The 21,158-nt window shown below is 39.3% G+C and overlaps 1 protein-coding gene across 4 annotated transcripts in view; it reads left to right on the forward strand.

Annotated features, from left to right (window-relative positions):
* The first annotated feature begins 273 nt into the window (after positions 1–273).
* Positions 274–21,158, forward strand: part of Nox1 (NADPH oxidase 1) — a 28,103-nt gene continuing 7,218 nt past the window's right edge. For 2 of the 4 annotated variants that reach the window (XM_013035085.1, XM_013035088.1), the window contains exons 1-10: positions 274–318; positions 4,920–5,019; positions 10,301–10,407; positions 10,649–10,733; positions 11,063–11,214; positions 11,319–11,500; positions 11,593–11,725; positions 13,307–13,399; positions 14,224–14,459; positions 14,616–14,778. In XM_013035085.1, coding sequence (XP_012890539.1) covers positions 274–318; positions 4,920–5,019; positions 10,301–10,407; positions 10,649–10,733; positions 11,063–11,214; positions 11,319–11,500; positions 11,593–11,725; positions 13,307–13,399; positions 14,224–14,459; positions 14,616–14,778 — 1,296 coding nt within the window. Of the gene's footprint in view, positions 319–4,919; positions 5,020–10,296; positions 10,408–10,648; positions 10,734–11,062; positions 11,215–11,318; positions 11,501–11,592; positions 11,726–13,306; positions 13,400–14,223; positions 14,460–14,615; positions 14,779–21,158 lie in introns of all 4 variants that reach the window. The other 2 variants (XM_013035084.1, XM_013035087.1) reach the window with 2 other exon arrangements.

Below are 21,158 nucleotides of genomic sequence, written 5' to 3' on the forward strand. Positions count from 1 at the left end.
CTACTTCCTGAAGGGGTAAAATCCCCAAGAGGGAAAACCCCTGTGGTTCTCATAGGTAGGGCTGTCTTACTTAAGTTGCTACACAGTTCTGTCCAGAGGAGGAAGACAAACTACACTTATCTATTTCCTGAAAGCTTTGTGAGTAGATGTGCATCCTTCACATCTTAAGGACTCACAGACCTTGTAAGAAGACGGACAGCTCAACCTGAAGGACTTCTTCAGGATCCAGACTTCTAATCTGCCCTGCTTAGAGAGGCTCCAAACCACTCAACAATGGCAAGCTGGGTGGTTCACCATTGGTTCTCAATTTTGTTTCTGGTATGTGATGTTTTACTTCATATTAATTAGGAATGTTCACAGAATAAGAATACAGCATGTCTGAAGACAATTGTAAAGTTATCCTTAATGGGATGAGTTGATGACTGTTAGTTGGCTCCACAAAGCTGGTTATCAGTTAGAAAAAAATCCAACTCTAGACCAGATGAGGGAACAAAGATATATTACAGTTGTTTATGTTGCCAACCCATGAGTACTTAGAATTTGTCTGTTTCTATTTTATTACTTCTTTTCTCTTTCATCTCACTTCTAACTACTGCCATGAAATATTGATTTCTATTTATCTTTCCTACACTGCTATCAACAAGATTTCACAAAATAATTGTGTTTTTGAGTTTGGGAGTCATTTTAGATATCATGTTGACCTAGCACTGCCTATTGGGAGTATATTACGACTCACATATCTAATTTCTATATTTTATAATACATACACTGAGAAGAAGTAAGAAGAGACAGATGAAAAATTTTACAATGTAATTCATTTGACTCAATATGTAGAATATTAATCTTTTAACATGCAATCAATATTGACCATGAGATCATTTTCTTTGGAGGCTGGTTCTGGACTTGAACTCAGGGTTCCCTTCTTTCACTTGGCATTTTCTGCTCACTGAACATAGCAGGTATATTGCCACCTGTACCATGCTTTCACTTGTGGCTTTTGCTGGTTAATTGGAGATGAGTTTCATGGACATTTTTGCCCAGACTGGCTTTGAACCACAATCCTCAGATCTCAGCCTCCTGAGTAGCTAGTGTTACGAGTATGAGCCACCAGCACAGATATTTCTATTATTTGTTCCCAGTCTCTGGACTGCCATTTTTTATATTTTATACTCACAGTGTATCTCAATTAAAATGAGCTACATTTCAAGTGCTCAGTAGTCACATGTGGGTAGTGGCTCCAGCATTACCCATTGTAGATATAAAACAATGCCTTGATTATACAAAGTAAGGTAATTTGATGTCTTTGAATTAATTAGCAAACATGTTCAGAACTTCTCCAATATCTCACTGATGTACATTCTCTTCTCAATTCGCTCTCTCTCTCTTTCTCTGTCTCTCTCTGTCTGTCTCTGTCTCTCTCTTTCACACACACACACACACACACACACACACACACTTCCCCCCCCCTCTCACACACACACACACACACACACACACACACACACACACACACCTTCTTCCTACTCTTCATTCTTTCACTTCTGAGATTCACCTCAGCCTAGGGGATCCTTGTGTCCTTTCTTTTCCAAGGACTCTTTTTTTCTCTTGCATTTATTTTTTGTTGTTTTGGGTCCTGTAGTGGGGTCTGAACTCTGGGCCTGGGCTCTGTCCCTCAGCTCTTCAGCTCAAGACTAGCACTCTAACACTTGAGCCACAGAGCCACTTCCTGGCTTTTTTCTTTTTGCTTATGTGGTGCTGAGGAATCAAACCCAGGGCCTCATGCATGCAAGGCAAGCACTCTACCACTGAGCCACCTTCCCAGCCCTTCTCTTGCATTTTGTGGGGGTCTCATGAGATCCTAGATGTCCCAGAGAAAAAAATGCAGTGTGCCTCTGGAGGGCTGTTTGTTTTGCAGTTATTCCCAGGCCAATTGCTTATTTTGGGAAACTAGTCCATGATTTGGAATTGCAACACCAAAAGCCTTATATTTAGTTCCTTTTGCGCTGTAGCAGAGGGAGCATGAGATTATGCACTAGGGGAACCTGGAAAGTCCTTTCTGTTCTGCTGCTAAGTGGCCTCTAGCCAATTGTTTGTTTTCTCCAGACTTCAGGTGCCATGTGGTGGTGGAGGTGATAGGTGGTTTGGTGAAGTATGGGATTAATAAAGTGACTATTAATGTAAGGGTTTTTCTAGCTATAAATCCCATTGCATTTTTTACCCCTCTCAATTTTTTGCTGGGGAATCTATTGTTTACGGTGATAACTCATATTAACTCTATAGTTTTTCATCTCCACACTTTAACAACACTATTGGCAAGCTCAGCCTTCTTGCTACCTTTGACATACATATATACTGTGTTTTAAAATAAAGAATAAGTTGCTTAAAAAAATCCTACTTCTTCCCAAGTCCTGTATTTTCACCTTCTTTTCCATCCCTAGTGGAGGGAATGATAGCCAAGGTGGGAAACAGAATTCCTTATTCTTAGATGCTGCTGTATTACATTATTTACTTTGCCTACATTTGATGATGGGATGATAGAGTTCTTTGTTTCTGCATCCCTCTCTGATCCTGAAATATTTCTGCTCCTTCTAAAAAAGCTTTTATTTTTTTCCAAATTCTTGAAGTATCTGTATCTTTCAATTTTCCTTTCCCTCTTGAGTCAAAGAGTGTCTAAAAGACACTCAGCTCTAGAAATGATTCTGAGTAAAGGAAACCAGGAAGATATTGATTGGCAGCCAGATATGGTGGGGTATGCCTCTAGTTCCAGACACTCTGGAGGTTCAGGTGAAGGATTGCTTAAGCCCAGGAATTCAACACCAACCTTGTCTAGACTAGCCACATCAAAACCCATCTCAAATAGAAGGTTGGAGGAGGGAGAAAATTTGATAATTGAAGCCAGTTTAGTAATGCTGCAATTCTGTAGCCAGAGTAATTTATTAAGCTCTTACCATATAGCATGCATTGCATTAATCAATTTACATGCTTTATTGAATATGAGACTCATAGTGTTACTGGGAGGTAGATATTTTCATTATTTCACAGGTGTGAAACTAATGTTCAGAGAATTTAAACCATGTATCTGTAAGATAACAAAGCCAGTACGTGATAGCACAAGAATTTGAGAGCAAGCAGTTTGTTTCCAATATTGTACTTAGATTCACTATACTGTGCTATTAGAGGCCAGGATCTGGCGACTCAGAATGGGCTGAACTGTTTCTCATAAAGACTTGAGCAGGACTATTTCTCAAGGTATCCTAGTGTCATTTAGATGTGCTGAAGTACAAACTATCACAACCAATATGAGCTAGAACTCAGTTGGGTGGTCTACAAAAGCAGTGAGCAGTGGGCTCCAAATTTCCCCCTTTAAGCAATGTAGACACAGAACTTTGGACAGGCAAATGCAGTTTTAAAAGCTCAAAGGAATCCAAAACAACACTCAGTTAATTTGGGGGATAAAAAGATTTACAATCTAAAAACAGGACAATGTGTGTCAGTAAGTAATTAAGGAATGGTTTAGTACTTTTCAGATGGGTATTAATTGTAGATGCTAAATTTCTTTGTTTCTTCAGCAATTTGCTCACTACTATCTTTCAAATGCAATACTTTGAAAGCTGTAGACCAGGAATTGGCTAATGTTTCTATACAAATTTGGACAGAACATAACTTAGGCTTTTATGAGCCATATGGTGAGTCCTGGTTACTCATCTCTGCCATTGTGTCCTGAAACAGCCATAAACAATACAGAAATAAGTAGGTGTGGCTGTTTGAGTAACCATTTACAGTTACTAAAATTTGAATTTCATATAATTTTCTTGTCACAGAATATTATTTTTCTGATTTCTTCAGCTAACACTGAACCACACCTCCACTGACTGCTTTTTGGTGGTTAATTGGAGCTTAGAGTCTCACAGACTTTTCTGCCTGGGCTGTTTTTGAACCTTGACTCTTGGATCTCAGCCTCCAATGGCAAGGATTACAAGCATAAGCCACTACCCGGCTATTTATTTTAAACAGACAGAAAAGAAAACGACGAAGGGATAGTAAAGACTCAGAAGAGAGACCCCAAAGAGGCATCCAATGGAGTCCTCTCAGAGAGTGGTTTTTATAGTACAGGAATCCTCCCATAGCTCCTCTCCTGGGCTTTTCACTGATTGCTTGGTGGCTTGTGCACGTGCTGCCCTGGCTCTTTTCATAATGCCTAGGGCATTATGGGAAGAAGTGTTTGAGTGGTAGCCCGAGGCATTATAGGAACAAGAGCACCTTGATGGGCCACTTGTTATCTGCCCTGTGTTGTGTCCATCACGTTTTATTCCCTATCTACCTAGTAGTACTCTCTTTTTTTCCTCATTCCTCTTAGATGGAAACCCTAACTGCTATTAATAGAGGTGGTTAACCACTTCAGACTACTCCCTGCTTCCGTAGTCTGAAATCCTCTGGAATCTTTTTTTTTTTTTTGGTCGGTCGTGGGGCTTGAACTTTGGGCCTGGGCGCTGTCCCTGCACTCTTCAGCTGAAGGCGAGCGCTCTACCGCTGAGTTACAGCGCCACTTCTGGTTTTCTGGTGATTTATTGGAGATAAGAGAGTCTCACGGACTTTCCTGCCCAGGCTGGCTTTGAACTGCGATCCTCAGATCTCAGCCTCCTGAGTAGCTAGGATTACAGGCGTGAGCCAATGGTGCCCGGCAGATGCTCTGGGATCTTTGAGGTGTAGGTACTGAGCCCTACTAACTCTGCTCATTAGTGCCAAATAACTAAAAGCACTTATTCTGAAATTAGGTTCTATCCTCACTGAATTGTACTCACTGCAAATGAAAACAGAAAATATAATAAAACTATTAGCACAAAATAGTAAAAAAAATGTTGCCACTATTTCTGTTCCTTTCCAAATTCATGTATTTCTTGATTTTTTTTTTACTCTAGGTTGTTTGGTTAGGGCTGAATATTTACCTGTTTGTATCTGCATTTTTAAATTTTGAGAAGAATGAAAAGTACTATTACACAAGAGAAATTCTTGGGGTAAGTATTGTAGTTGTGAAGAATTTCTCTCTTTTTTAGGTGGAGTTTTGCTGTTTAAAGCTACACTGGCCTGAAATTTATTAAGTAGCCCAAGCTGGCATCAAATTTATCATTTCTATCTCTACCTTTGGAATATCTGGAATTACATGTACATACCAGCAGATTTGACTATTTTTTAAGTCTCTAATACCTGCTCTTTGTGACACAATGTTCTAATTTTCTTGTAGACTAGGTTTACCAGAAAAAACAGAGTACTTATTTAAAATTGAATTTCAGGTAAACTGGATCATTTTTACATGAATATGTAAATATGAATATAAACATAGCTATACAAATGTGCGTATTTTTAATATGAAATTGAATCTATTTGGATATTCTGTATTTTTATTTATTAAACCTGACCCTGTCCTAATCTGGAGGATTTTCTCAGCCCCAAAGGAAGACATAAAATAAAGAAAACCATTAGGTGGTGGTTTTCCATCAGATTTTCAGCAACTCAGGTGCCCCTGCCCCCACTTAAGAGTTTATGGACTCCTGCTTGATTATTTTTTGCCAGTCCTGGGCTTGAACTCAGGGACTGGGCACTGTGCCTGAGCTTCTTTTGCTCAAGGCTAGTACTCTACCACTTGAGCCACAGCGCCACTTCTGGCCTTTTCTGTTTATGTGGTACTGAGGAATCAAACCCAGGGCTTCATGCATGTTAGGCAAGCACTCTACCACTAAGCCACATTCCCAGTCCTTGATTTTAAGAAAAAATTTAGTTGAAGGAAATAGACAAGAAGGAGGAAAAAGAAGAGGAAGAGGAGGAGAAGGGAAGAGAGAGGGAGAAGATTGTAAAACAGGAAAAATTAAAAACAATTTGAGAACAATGTGTGGACTAATGTCACCTATAGAACAAGAGGGATACTTCAGATACATATTGGGTCTCAAGAGCAGGTAGAACTGCAAAACTTGAGATCTGCAGGAAAATAGGGTCAGGTCAGAGGAACAGAATGGAGAAAGTGGAAGTTCAAGTTCAGAAGGGGAAAGAGTGAGCCTCACACAAGAATATGAAGGTCATCAGGAAGTCTGGAGGTGAGACAGATTCTTCCAAGGCTGATGTATGTGGGCCAAACCTAATAGCTATCTGTACTCTACTATGCACTGACAGGTAAGGGATTTGGCTAAATCACTTTCATCTTGTTGATTCTTTTTAAAAAAATTAGGTTTCCACAAAGAATCCTCAATGCACATATTTGAAGATAGTTCATCTTGTTTTCTCTTTGTGATCGAAGGATCCACGTGGAGATCGCAATGAATTTGAATATTCTGCTCATGACTTATTTCACCCTGCTGTTTTTTTTCATTTTAAATATTTGTCCTTGATGTCTTTTTAGAAAGTAAATCTCCAGAGGAAGTATTAATTTGTCTTTAAATAGGTTTTTACTAAGAGAATGATGCAATAAATGTGACTAGGTATAAAAACCTGATTACTATAGGACTAAAAAGTCAGCAGCAGAAACATGAATCATACTGATTTCCTGTGGTTTTATTTTTTAAGCCTCATTTAAAAATTAATTATAAATGATGATGCTTTCAAGGACAACTAGCCACATAGAAATATATCAGTAGGATATGAAAATCCCTCTCCCATTCAACTTCTGAGAGCTAACTGCTATTGATAGTTGGGTGTGTTTATAACTAGACATACTGATTTATATTCATAAATACACAAGACACATAGGATTTGTTTTTATTTTTGAGATAAGTACTATTGTTTATATATATATATATATATATATATATATATATATTTTTTTTTTTTTTTTTTTGCCCAGTACTGGAGCTTGAACTCAAGATATGGGCACTGTCCCTGAGCTTCTTTTGCTCAATCCTTGCACTCTACCACTTGAGTCACAGAACCACTTCTGGCTTTTTCTGGTTATGTGGTACTGAGGAATCATGCATGCTAGGCAAGCACTCTACTACTGAGCCACATTCCCAACCCCATTCCTTTTAGTTGTTGTTGGTCCTGGGCTTGAATTCAAGGCTTAGGTGCTGCCCTAAGCTTCTTTTGTTTAAGGATAGTGCTCTACTACTTTGAGCCACGGCTCCACTTCTGGCTTTTTTAGTAATGTATTGGACATAAGAGTTTTATGGACTTTCCTGCTGGGCTGGCTTCAAACCATGATTCTCAGATCACAGCCTTCCAAGTAGGTAGAATTATAGGTGTAAACCACTGGCTTGGTTATACTGTACACTTTTAATTTCCATATTGTGAGTTTTGGTTCTTCTGTATAGTTCTATATATTTTTATAAATAGAAATAAATTTCTTTAACCATTTCATTATTTCTTATTGATTTTTAAAAATCGCTTTCCTCAAAGGCTCCTCAATGCACATATTTGAAGACAACTCATCTTTAAAAACAAACACTTTTCTATTTGTAATCTAAGGATCCATTTAGAGATCACAATGAATAGTGCAATATTATAGATTGGCTAGACAATCATTTTTACACTTCATGTATCTCAAATATCTTTCCCTGTGAGCAACTCAGCAGTTGTGGGTTTCTCTTCCCAAGTCTGCATTCAATGGTGTTTAATGCCAATGAAATCTACTATGGTGGGATTCATTGCATTTTCAAAATAAGCAGATGCTGGAAATGGGAAATCTGCCTTCCCACAAGAGCTAGTTGTTCAAGCATTTAGTACCACTATATCACAGCATATAGCTCTCAGCCTTTGAAGAAAGCCACAGGCCAATGCACTGGTGTACTACAAGTGATTCAATTATTTGATAGGGTGGGTTTTTGTTTGAGACAGGACTTAGGATTGAACTCAGGGCCTTGTAGTTGTAAGGCTGACAGTCTGTCACCTGAACCACATATCCAGCCCCCTTTCACATTGGTTATTTTTGAGGTAGAGTCTCACTTTTGGCCTGGGCTGTGATTGATAGGGTAGTTTTAAATTCATATTCCCCTTGGGAGAAAATATGGATTCCCTTTGAACCAGATCAAATCAGTGACAGAGGAAGTAGTAGAAATCCAAAGTCACAGAGACATTCATAATAGCAGCATTTCAATTATAGCATTGGTGAGAGCTGATAGAGAGAAATGAATATACATTGAGATATTCCAGCATGCTGCAATATCAAAAAGTTTTCTTAACAAAAAACCCATCGTGTACAGATAGCTGCCACAGCATACAGAAGTATGAAATTATAGTCCTATATTGTCAATTCACTTACCAATTTTAGCTTGAAGAAACATCTGTAACTCAAATAAGTAAGCCGTGGGAACCAATGTGAAAATGTGGGCTCTCTGAGATGAATTACTCAGAAATGGAACCAGCTGTCTCTACCAAAACCAATCAAAGTGTGACTCAGCGCACAAGTCATGAGGAAGAGCATAAATGGAAAGCCAATGGGGCAGCTCTTGCTCACTTCATCGCCTGCTTAGCTGGTCATTATGGACACTAGATCTTCACCTGGCTTATTAATTAATGTCATGTTGCCCTGGGTTAAGTTGTTTGGAAAAATAGTTTTTGTGTCTTGAAGATTATTAGAGAGGACATCAGTGGTTCACACCTATAATCCTAGATACTCAGAATGCTGAGTTTCAAGAATCAAGGTGTGGAACCAGCCTGGGCAGAAAAATTGGAGACTCTTGTCTCCAGCTGACTGCACAAAGCTAGAAATATAGGTGTGGCTTAGGTGATAGAACCTGAGAGAGTGAGGGCCAGAGTTCAAACCTCAGTGCTGACAAAATAACCCACAAAACAAAATAAAACATACAACAAACAGGACAAAATATTAGAGAAAGGTTGGGAAATTATAAACTTGAACCATTGTGTGTGTGTGGGGGGGGGTGTGCGCGCGCGCGCACGTGTGTATGCATGCTCACCAGTGTTGGAGCTTGAATTCAGGGCTTGGGCTCTGTCCCTTAGTGTTTTTGCTGAAGGCTAGCACTCTAAGCTACAGTTCTACTTGCAGGTTTTTTTTGTTTGTTTGTTTTGTTTTTAGTTTAGTGGAGATAAGGGTCTTACAGACTTTCCTGTTTGGGCTGGCTTCAAACCATGAGCCTCAAGTCTCAGCCTCCTGAGTAGCTAGGATTCCAGGCATGGGTCACTAGTGGCTGGTCATACTTATTTTTTGAGTCTCCAGGTACACATGTTAAGACTGGCCAGCAAGAGGAAGTGCAAAAAATATTACTTCATTGTCATCCACACTTTGGCTTAGTACTACAATCTTGTTTCACTCTGTAGCCTGAGATCAAAGTACACCTACAGACGCAGAGACCACTAATACACAGTTGAAAGGTTGATCTTAGTTACCAAAGAATTGTTACTGTGTCTAGCCTATACCTAGTCAGGCTTGTTTCTTGGCTTTATCTTTCTATAAAGCACTGACTTCTCTCCTTTTAGAAGAGAAGCTTTTATTGATGGATCAACTTGCTCTTAGTTTATGCCATGTGGAGAAATCAGCTTGGAAATTCTGTTCTTAGATGTTCTACTTTTTCAGGGCTGGAGATATAGCTCTTGGCAAAGTGCTTGCCTAGCATGCACTAGGCCTTGGCTCCAAAACAAGAAAAGATCTCTCTTCCAAAACAAGAAAAGATCTCTCTTCCAAAACAAGAAAAGATCTCTCTTCTAAATTTTTAAGAATCTTGCTCCAAGGGGTTTACTAGTCTTGACTAAGCTCTCTCTAGTATTCAAAGATATCAAATATAATGGTTATTATTTTTGTTGTTTCTCTTCAATAATGATTACATTCTTACAGTTTCAATATTAGAAAATACAGAAAAGAGAATAAAATGGTCACCATCTAAAATCGTATCATTACTTTTGATCTTTATTTAAAATGAACATAAAAGCATATGTGATCCTCCAGATTATTTTAGGGAGGACAAATAAGACTATAATTGTGTTGAATGAAAATTCTCTCTATAAAATATTATGTTTATAGAATGCATTTGTGAATATGGAATCACTTTAAATTCTATTTTCTTTTACATTGATAAATATATGATCAAACATTTTCAAACCACTGTCATGAGAGTTTCTCAGGTATTAGGTCCAGCACATTTTCTGTCTTTTGCAGAGAGATAGGCCTGAATGTGCTAGCCACTGAGAGACAGAGACAGAGACAGATAGAGAGACAGACACAGAGAGAGAGACTGGAAAGCTGCAGAAAACTGTACCTGTATCCATTTGCAGGTCTTTGATGAGCGTGATGGGCCAGTATTTACCAGGTAGAAGCTAGATATAACAGCTAACTCTCTTTTTTTTTCTTCTCTGCTCTAGACAGCATTGGCCGTGGCCCGAGCCTCTGCTCGTTGCTTGAATTTTAACACCATGCTTATCCTGATTTCTGTGTGTCGTAATCTGCTGTCATTCTTGAGAGGCACCTGCTCAGTGAGTCCCAGCTATGCCTATGTCGACTTTCACATTAAAGAAACCCTGGCACCCCCATTAGGCCAGTCCAACACTAAGTCCCTGGGAATGGAAGCTAAAGGTCTCCTTTGGTGACTAAGGGAGTGGACAAAGATGGTTAGCTATTGGCCAGTTCAGTCTAAATCAAATTTATGATGGGTTACTTAGTGACTCTCACAAGACTGACTGGTGATACCTAACCACAATCACTTTACCTTTGTAGTTTTGCAACCGCACATTGAGAAAGCCATTGGATTACAATCTTACCTTCCATAAGCTGGTGGCGTATATGATCAGCATATTCACAAGTAAGTCAGGACAACCACAAAACTTTGGGCTTCAGGGCATTCAGAATCTAGCTTCATTTATCCACATATATATATATATATATATCCATATATATTAGAAATTATTGAACACCTGTATCATTTGCCAGGAACTGTTCTAGACCTATGATCACAGCTTACACTCTATTCCTTTGGGAAATGAAAAGGATTTTGGAACTGCACCACCTGTGGCCTCTGATTTCTACTAGGCACTACATATAGGACTCTCATGTTCTGATGGGGCATGCCTGCCACAATGGTCCAGAGACACAACCTGGCTTTACAACCTGGCTTTTCATCTTTCCATTTAGTTATTCACATCATTGCACACCTGTTTAACTTTGAGCGCTACAGTGGAAGCCAACAGGGCCCAAATGGATCTCTGGCCTTTGTTCTTTCTAGCCTGTCTCATCATGACAAACAGGGAAACTCTTGGCTAAATCCCTTCCAGTCCCCAGATGTGGTGAGTTGGGTCAATGGCCTCTGGGAGCTGCTTCCCATGATCTCTGGGAAGGTCATGGGATCTTTGGTGGACAGTGGGTCAGGCTGACATTTCTCTTCTCACAGACAGTGATGTATATGACATTCACTAGTATTGCTGGTCTCACTGGAGTGATCATCACATTAGCTTTGATTCTCATGGTAACCTCAGCTACAGAGTTTATCCGAAGGAATTATTTTGAGCTCTTCTGGTACACCCACCACCTTTTTGTCATCTATATCATCTGCTTAGTGATTCATGGCATTGGGTAAGGTCTTAATGTCCTTTTGTTACTATCCCGGGCCTCAACCTTGTATAATTCATTTTCTAAATGGTTCTTCTTTGTGTTTGTTGTTCCAGTGGAATTGTCCGTGGTCAAACAGAGGAAAGCCTGGTTGATAGTCACCCCAGTGAATGTGCAGAGTCTTTTCAGAAGTGGGGTGAGAATAACTCGAACTGTAAGCATCCTCGATTTGAGGGACACCCCCCTGAGGTAAGAACATTGTGGATGAGGACAGACTCTTGTTAGGAACTATTGCTATTGTTCATGTTACTCAGATTAGAACCGCTATTTTTAGCTCAGTCCTGGACTGGTTCCAGAAAGGATTATCTACAAGTTTCCTAACTTCAAGTAACTTGCGATATAATTACCACTAGGCAGGCAGCAGGGGATTTTGCAGAAGAACTGATGATTGTTGCATGTGTATCCCCCATAGTAGGAAGAATGGGCCCCCACATTCCTGATAGCACTATGTCCCAGTATTACTGTATAGTGTGCCTATCTGTAAGGCAGATGCTTGACTTGCCTCCATTTTAGACAATAGGACAAGTATTCTAATAGATAAGTAAAGTCATAGTAAATAACAGACTTTAAATTTAAGGCATTTCAGAATCCAAAGATTAAACTCTTCATCACAGTATTATCCCTAAGCTCAGCTATGAAATCCTGGACAAAATTTCACAGAGGAAAGAAAAGCTTTTAAAATGTATTTATTTATTTATTGGACAATATTGATGCTTGAATTCATGGTGTTCCATTTGTCAGACAGCTGCTCTACTGGAGTCCTGCCTACCGTTCCTGATTTTTGCTCTTTTTTTTTTTTTTTTGGTCAGTCCTGAAGCTTGAACTCAGGATTTGAGCACTATTCTTGAGTTCTTTTTCTCAAGGCTAGCACTATACCACTTGAGCTATGGCACCACTCTGGCTTTTTCTGTTTATGTGGTACTGAGAAATCAAACCCAGTGCTTCATGCATGCTAAGCAAGCACTCTATCACTAGGCTGCATTCCCAGCCCGAGTTTTGCTGGTTAATTGGGGCAAAAGACTGCATGGGCTGGCTTTGAACAGCAATTCTAAGATCTCAGTCTGCTGAGTAACTAGAACTACAGGCATGAGCTACTAGCATCTGGCTCTAGTTTCTTTCTTTTCTTTTTTGTGTGCTGCACTGAGCTATGGTCTGAGAAGTTGGTTTTGTGAGCTCTGCTGTCTGGGCTGGCCTCAAACCACAATTTTCTGGTTCTCAGCCTCTTAAGTAGCTAAGATTACAGGTGTGAGCCACCCCTGCTGCTCTCACATTTACCTTTTCTGTTTGTTTTTCAATGGGCAAGTTGTCCTGGAAAATAGTCTTAATTTTTCAAAATTTAATTATAAGTAAAAAGACAAAAGCCAGAAGTGGTGCTATGGCTCAAGTGGTAGAGTGCTAGTTCTGAGCTGAAGAGCTGAGGAACAGCGCCCAGGCCCAGAGTTCAGGCCCCACGACCGGACCCAAAAAAAAAAAACAAAATTTAATTATATATTTATATATACTGTAAGAATATGTATGCATGCATGTGTATACATATGAGTGTGCACATGTATATGTTTTATTTGTGTCTTTTGCTTTTGCTTCAGGGAATTGTCTTATGAGTAACAGATTAGGATACTCACTTTCATTTGTATCTGAATATTAGTGGCTTGATAATGATACACAGCAGAGAACTTAATATTCACTGGATGAGTGGAGGAATGAAGTACTATGCATACAAGTCCTAAATGGGAGATTGATAGGTAACCTCATTCTTTCCTTTTTTTGTAGTCTTGGAAGTGGATCATTGCCCCATTTATTCTATATGTCTTTGAAAAATTCCTGCGGTTTTGTCGTTCCCAGCAGAAGGTTGTGATAACCAAGGTAAAGAAGTACCCACTATCCTTTTGCTGTTGTTAAGAGTTCTAGTCTATCTGAGAATAGAACTTAATTGTCATAATGCCTTCTCCTGAAGGGAACAGGAAAAACTTAGGGTTGAGACAACATACCAGTGCTGGATACAGTTATGGGAGAAAGAAGTTTTATAGAAACTACCAGGACAGGTTTATACTGAGGATGTAATAGGTGGTCTGATTCAGATCTAGCCTATGGATGTATTTTAATTTATCTACACAATGTTTAACTGGGGTTTGAGGTTGTATACAGTGCTAGAGTGCTTCCATAGTATGTGCAAGGCCCTGGGATGGATTCCCTAGACAAAACAAAACTAACAGACTGAAAACCAACAACTAACCAACACTAATAACAAAACAGTTTGCCAGTATTTAAAATATAAACGGAAAAAAAGACATGCCTTCTGGGCATGGCAATGCATGGGTACATGACTATAATCCCAGTATGAGGGAGGTGGAGATAGGAAGATTGTAGTCCAGGGCCAGCCTGAGAAAACTTGAGACCCTATCAGAAAAATAAACTATAAACAAAAGGATTGGGTGCATGTCTCAAGTGACAGAGCATTTGAAGCTATGATTTCAATCCTCAGTACCACCAAAAAATAGGAAACCTGCTAACACTGAATCTAGGTTGTATATTGTGTTCTTTGGAGCTAAATAGCTGCTGCCCCCTTGAGAAGGGACTTGGCCTTGCAATTTACACTTTCACTAGTTCTCCACCTTTGCTCATTTATTGTGTTTGCTCTTGTACATTTTCTGAGTTTGCCTTCAATGATCTCTGTGTTTCATTCACAGGTAGTTATGCACCCATCCAAAGTTCTGGAATTGCAAATGCTGAAGCATGGCTTTAGTATGGAAGTGGGGCAATATATCTTTGTCAATTGTCCTTCAATCTCTTTCCTGGAGTGGCATCCCTTTACTCTGACCTCTGCTCCAGAGCAAGATTTCTTTTCCATTCATGTCCGAGCAACAGGGGACTGGACAGAAAATTTCATAAGGGCATTTGAACAACAGTATCCACCAATGCCTAGGTAGGTCCTATAGACCAGCAGAGACTTCCATCAGGTAAGAGAATAATTGAAATAAGTGGCAGCAGACTGCTGAGGGATGGGTGTTTCTGGGACAAAGTTTGAGGTAGAGAGGAGAGATGAGACTTCTCTTGTCTATTGTCTCCTGTCTTCTGCTAGGATCAAGGTGGATGGACCTTTTGGCACAGTCAGTGAGGATGTTTTCCAGTATGAAGTGGCTGTTATGGTTGGGGCAGGAATTGGGGTCACTCCCTTTGCTTCCATCCTGAAATCCATCTGGTACAAATTCCAGCATGAAGATCACAAACTCAAAACACAAAAGGTATGCACTACATATCACTTTACATCTGGCCTGTGCCTGACTAGACTCAAAACTTTATGGGGAATATACTCTTTAGATTTAGGAGTAAGTGATGGGCTCAACCAAGGGCCCAGGGTAGTCAGGCAGTCTCTCCCGGCAGCAGCTTCTGAGGAGTGAAAGCCCTCCCCCTAACAGGCTTCCAGCCCTAAGCTGTGCCAGATGTTTCATTTGCAAAGCCAGACCAGGTCCCTGTCATGTGTCTGGGACTTGTTTTATTATATTTAATTTTTATTATTATAAAGGTGATGTACAAAGGGGTTATAGTTATGTAAGCAAGGTAATGAGTACATTTTTTCTTTTTTCTTTTATTTATTCTTTTAAAACTTTTATTGTAAAGGTGATGTACAGAGGGGTTACAGTTACATAGGTAAGGTCGTGTGTGGGATTCGTAATCCTGTGGTGAAGCTGACCACCTAGGCTGACTGCATAGAGACACAGAAGTAGTGCAAGGAGCACCTGCTGCTATCCCTCCACCTCCCCATCCCCACCATGGATTGCATCTTACTCTGTGCTCCCAAGACACACTCGGTACATTAGTCCTGGCACCCATGCTGGAGGTAGCACTTACTCTGACTGACTCATGCAAAGATAATTGCTATGTGATTGCTAGTTATTACCAAGCTAATGAAAGAAAGAAGAATGCCAGTCTAAATGAGGTCTCAAAGAAGGTTTCCTCCAGAATTACTGTGGCTTTCAGCGACACTCTGTCCTTCACCATATTTCCTATGATTATCAACTATCCCTTTGAAATGCTCTTGAATTTTGATAACCACCTGGATGTCCTTTGGACAAATCCCAAGATCAATAATGCAGTTCTGCACTGTGGCTAGACAAAGATAGAAGTGACTGCCCTAAGCATTTCCATTGTGTTGAACAAGAAACCTATTTTTAAGTGTAAACAGAATACTATACATAGCCAGATGGGAAACTAGTGCTTTGTAAGAGGTGGAATGTCCAGTCAATATTTTTTTCAGTGCAGAGGCTGTAGGAGAGACAAACTGGCCTCATGGGTTTTCTCTCATTCATTTACCACTCCAATCTTCTAAATCAAAGATATTTCTGCTTGCGTAAGACTTTGCCAATTTTAACTAACCTTTTATAATCTAGAGAGAATGCTTGTGTGTGTGTGTGTGTGCATGTGTGTGCAGGTGTGCAGGTGTGCATGTGTGTGTGTGTGTGTGTGTGTGTGTGTGTACATGCATGGTGTGTATGTGTGTGCCAGTGCTGGGTATTGAACTTAGGGCATGGGTATATCTCTTAGTTTTTTTTTTGTGTTTTTTTTTTTTTTTGCTGAAGACTGGTGCTCTCCTACTTGAGCCACAGCTCTACTTCCAGCTTTTTGCTTTTGAATGAGATAACAGTCAAATGGACTTTCCTACCCAGCTTGTCTTCAAACTGTGATCCTCAGATCTCAGCCTCTTGAGTAGGTAGGACAAAAGGCATAAGCCTTTTGTTTCTGCCCTAGACAGAATACTTTTTAAGGTTTACAAACTATTTGAAGCCCAAATCTTATATTCCAAGAGAAAAAGAGCAAGAGATCTAGCCTCTGTGCCTAGGCATCTACTTTTACATCTTTACCATAAGAATCTTTCTTTCTTTCTTTCTTTTCTTTTCTTTCTTTCTTTCTTTCACTTTCTTTTTCTTTCCTTTTTTCTCTTTCTTCTTTCTTCCTTCCTTTCTTTCCTCCCTCCCTCTCTCCCTCCCTCCCTTCCTTCCTTTCTTTTCCTTCCTTCTTTCCTTCCTTCCTTCCTTCCTTCCTTCCTTTCTTTCTTTCTTTCTTTCTTCCTTTCTTTCTTTCTTTCCTTCTTTCATTTCTTTCTTTTTCTTTTTCTTTCTCTCTTTTCCTTCCTTCTTCTCTCCCTTCCTCCTTCCTTCCTTTTTTCCTTTCTTCCTTTCTTTCCTCTTCTTCTCCTTTTCCCTTTTCTCCTGCTCTTCCTCCCCCTTTTTCTCCTGCTCTTCCTCCTCCTCTTCTTTCTCCCCCTTATTATTTTTGGGAGTCTTCTTTTTCAATTTGGAATTGAAAATCACCCTGAAACAAAGATAACCTTTCTGTGGGCTCTTTTCTTATGGAAAATTGTCAGAACTCAGCATTCTTGCAGTCTACTCTTCCACTCTGTAACTTTAATTATTATCTTGTTAGAGTGCTAGCCTCAAGAGAAAAAAATATATATTAATTTTTTACATTTTTATTATTATATCTTTAAGTAGTTGTATAAAGAAGTTTCCATTCTACAAAACAGTATATGAATACAAGGTGTCTGACAACATTGTTACCCGTCTCTCTTAACCCATCACTTCTCTCACTTTTTTAAAAAATTGAGATTAGGTGAATACATAAATTTCACATATTTCACAGTATTGTGGAATAGTGATACTTAGTAAAGGTCACAAACACATTTTAACCTTCATAAGGCAAATGGTCATTATCATGGTCTATAAAGTTTGTGAATTCTATGAGCTTTGACAATACAAATTATTTCTTCCACATCAGGTGATGTTTACATTTATTTTCTTTTGCTTAGTGTAGGCTGTTCCCTCTTTCCTGCAGCTGATGGGCGGGCCCCCTTTTTTATGTTGTTCTGTTTCCCACTTATTCTGTTCCTCCTTCTGGCTTCCTACCATATACATGGTCAGGAACATGGAGTTACTTACCAATGATACGACAAAGTGGGTGGTTCTCCTTTGTTTCTTGAGTCCTGTTTACTTTGTCATATCTTCTTGCATTTTGGCTTTAGTATCCACATATCAGGGAAATCATGTGCTGTTTGTCTCTTTGTTCTTGGCTTACTTTGCTCAAAATAATCTGCTCTAGTTCCATCCATTTCCCTGCAAATGCCATTATTTTGTCTGTTCTAATGGCTGCATAATATTGTATATAGGTACCACAACTTTTGGATCCACTCATCATTAGTGGGGCATCTGGGTTGTTTCCAAATCTTGGCTATTGTGAACAGTGCTGCAATAAACATGGAGGTGCATGTATCTTAGTATACTGGTTCCTGTTGTTCAGGTAGATGCCTAGGTGTGGTATGGCTGGGTCATAGGGGAGGTCTATATTTAGCTTTCTGAGGTACCTCCAGACTGCTTTCCAAAGTGGTTGTATTTATTAGTATACATTCCCACCAGCAATGCAGTAGGTTTCCTCTTTCTCCACATCCCCTCCAGCATTTGTTGTTGGTCGAATTTAGGATGGGGGCCATTCTAACTGAGGTAAAGTGGTATCTAAGGGTTGTTTTTATTTGCATTCCTTTACAGCCAGGGATGATGATGAACATTTCCTCATGTGTTTCTTTGCCATTTTTATCTCTTCTTCTGAGAAGTCTCTCTTAGTTCCCTTGCCCATTTCATGATTGGTTTATTATATTTGTGAGGGGTTTGTTTCTTGAGTTCCCTGTATATAATGGATATTAGACCCTTGTCTAATATTTTGCTGGTAAATATTTTTTCCCAGTTAGTTGGCTGTCTTTCTAGTTTCGTGCGATTTCTTTGTCTGTGCAGAAACTTTTTATTTTAAGGTAGTCCATTTGTCCAGTCTCTCTCCAATTTGTTGTGACCCTAGGACTCTGTTCAGGAAGTTCCTGCCTGTGCCTATAAGTTCAAGTGTCTCTCCTACTCTGTCCTGCAGTAGTTTCAGAGTATCAGGTTTCATGTTAAGGTCTTTAACCCATTTTGAGTTGATGTTGGTGCATGGTGATAGGCTAGGGTCCACTTTCAGTTTTCTGCATGTGGCCACCCAGTTTTCCTAGCACCAGTAGTTGATTCTTCCATTGTATGTCTTTGGCTCCTTTGTCAAATATCAACTGACTGTTGATATTTGATTTGTATGTGGCTTTATTTCTGGGTCCTCTAGTCTGTTCCATTGGTCTTTGGGTCTCTTTTTGTGCCAGTACCAAGCTGTCTTTGTTATTATAGCTCTATAGTAGAGCTTGAAATCCGGAATTGTGATTCCCTCCTGCATTGTTTCTTTTGCCTAGAATTACTTTGGCTATTGTAGGTCTTTTGTTGTTCCATATGAACTTTTGGACTGTTTTCTCGATTTCAGTAAAGTATGTCATTGGGATTTTAATGAGAATTGCATTGGATGTGTATATCAATTTTGGCAGTATGGTCATTTTCACTATATTAATTCTGCTTATCCAGGAACATGGGAGGTCTTTCTATTTCCTGGTATCCTCTATGATTCCTTTTTTAGGCTTTTATGGTTTCCATGAAATAGACCCTTTACCTCTTTGGTTAGGTTAATTCCTAGATGCTTTATATTTTTTGAAGTTATTGTGAATGGACTTGTATCCTTTATTTCCTTTTCTGCTTGTACATTGCTGGTATACAAGAAGGTGACTGATTTTTATGGATTAATTTTATATCCTGCTACTTTGCTGAGGTGGTTTATAAGCTCTAAGAGTTTGAGGTTGGAGCCTTTGGGATTTTTAAGATTTAAAAGCACGTCATCTGCAAAAAAGATAGTTTAACTTCTTCCTCCCCTATGCAGATCCCTTTAATGTCTTTTTCTTGCTTTATTTCTCTGGCTAAGGATTACAGAACTATATTGAAGAGGAGTGGGGAGAGTGGGCATCCTTGCCTTGTTCCTGTTTTTAGGGGAATTGGTTGCAGTTTTTCCCCATTAAGTTGGTCTTCATATAAGGCTTTTATTGTTTTAAGGAATGTTCCTTCTATTCTTATTTTTTCCAGAGCTTTTAACATGAATGAGTGCTGTATTTTATCAAAAGCCTTTTCTGCATCAATGGAGATAATCATGTGGTTCTTGACCTTGGATCTGTTGATGTGATGGATTACATTTATTGACATGTATGTTAAATCATCCCTGCATCTCTTGGATGAAGCTTACTTGATCATAATGTATGTTTTTTTATGTTTCTGGATTCTGTTAAAATTTTATTGAGGAGCTTTGCATCTGTGTTCATCAAAGAGATTGGTCTGTAGTTCTCTTTTTTTGTTGAGTCTTTGCCTGGTTTGGGGATGAGTGTGATATTGGATTCATAGGGTGAGTTTGGGATTACTCCTTTTGCTTCTATTTCTCTGAAGAGCTTGAGGAGTATGGGTATTAGTTCCTCTTTAAAGGTCTTATAGAATTCTGTAGTGAATCCATCTGGTCCTGGGCTTTTCCTTGTTGGAAGGCTTCTGATTGCTTCCTCTATCTCATTGTAGGTTATTGGCATATTTAATTGATTTATTTCTTCTTGGTTCAGTTTGGACAATTTGTATTTCTGCTAGGTTTTCCTTTGTGAGTATAGAGTCTAGAAATATTTCTTTATAATTTTGGCTGCCTTGGATGTTTGTTGTAATTTTTCTTGTGGCATCTCTGATCTTATTGATTTGAGTCTCCTCTCTTTTTAGTTAGTCTTGCCAGAGGTCCATCAATTTTATTGATTTTTTCAAAAAACTAGCTCTTAACCGGGCGCTGGTGGCTCACTCCTGTAATCCTAGCTACTCGGGAGGCTGAGATCTGAGGATTGTGGTTCAAAGCCAGCCTGGGCAGGAAAGTCCATGAGACTCTTATCTCCAATAAACCACTAGAAAACTGGAAATGGCACTGTGGCTCAAGCGGTAGAGCGCTCGCCTTGAGCTGAAGAGCGCAGGGAGTTCAAGCCCTGCAACCAACCAAAAAAAAAAAAAACCAAAAACAAAAACAGCTCTTTGTTTTACTAATTTTATTTATAGTTTTTTTTAGTCTCTATCTTCTTGATTTCAGCTCTTATTTTGGTTATCTAGCAACTTTAGGTTCAACTTTTCCTTGTTTCTCTAGCAGTTTTAGTTGCATCATGAGATTGTTTATTTGGTCTGTCTCTGTTTTCTTGATGTGCACACTGAGAGCAATAAATTTGCCCCTCAGGACTGCTTTTGCTGTGTCCCATAGGTTTCTTTGTGATGTGTCTTCATTTTCATTGAATTGTAGGAACTTTTAACTTCTTTAATTTCTTCTGAGACCCATGTGTTTTTCAGCCATGTGCTGTTTAATTTCCAAGTGTTTGAGTTTTTCTACTGCATGCCTTGTTATTGAGAACTAGTTTGATTTCACTATGGTCAGACAGAATACAGGGGATTATGTCGATCCTCTTGAATTTGCTTAAATTTGTTGTATGAACTAAGATATGATCTATTTTAGAAAAAGTTCCATGGGCTGCTGAGAAGAATATGTACTGGGTTGATGTGGGGTGGAAAACTCGGTATATGTCAGTTAAGTCTGCTTAAGATATGACATCATTTAATTCCGAGACTTCTTTGCCAATTCTTTTTTTTTTTGTCAGTCGTGGGGCTTGAACTCTGGGCCTGGGCGCTGTCCCTCAGCTCTTCAGCTCAAGGCGAGCTCTCTACCACTTGAG

This window comes from Dipodomys ordii, unplaced genomic scaffold (assembly GCF_000151885.1).
Source record: "Dipodomys ordii isolate 6190 unplaced genomic scaffold, Dord_2.0 Scaffold203, whole genome shotgun sequence".
NCBI classification, from domain to species: domain Eukaryota; kingdom Metazoa; phylum Chordata; class Mammalia; order Rodentia; family Heteromyidae; genus Dipodomys; species Dipodomys ordii.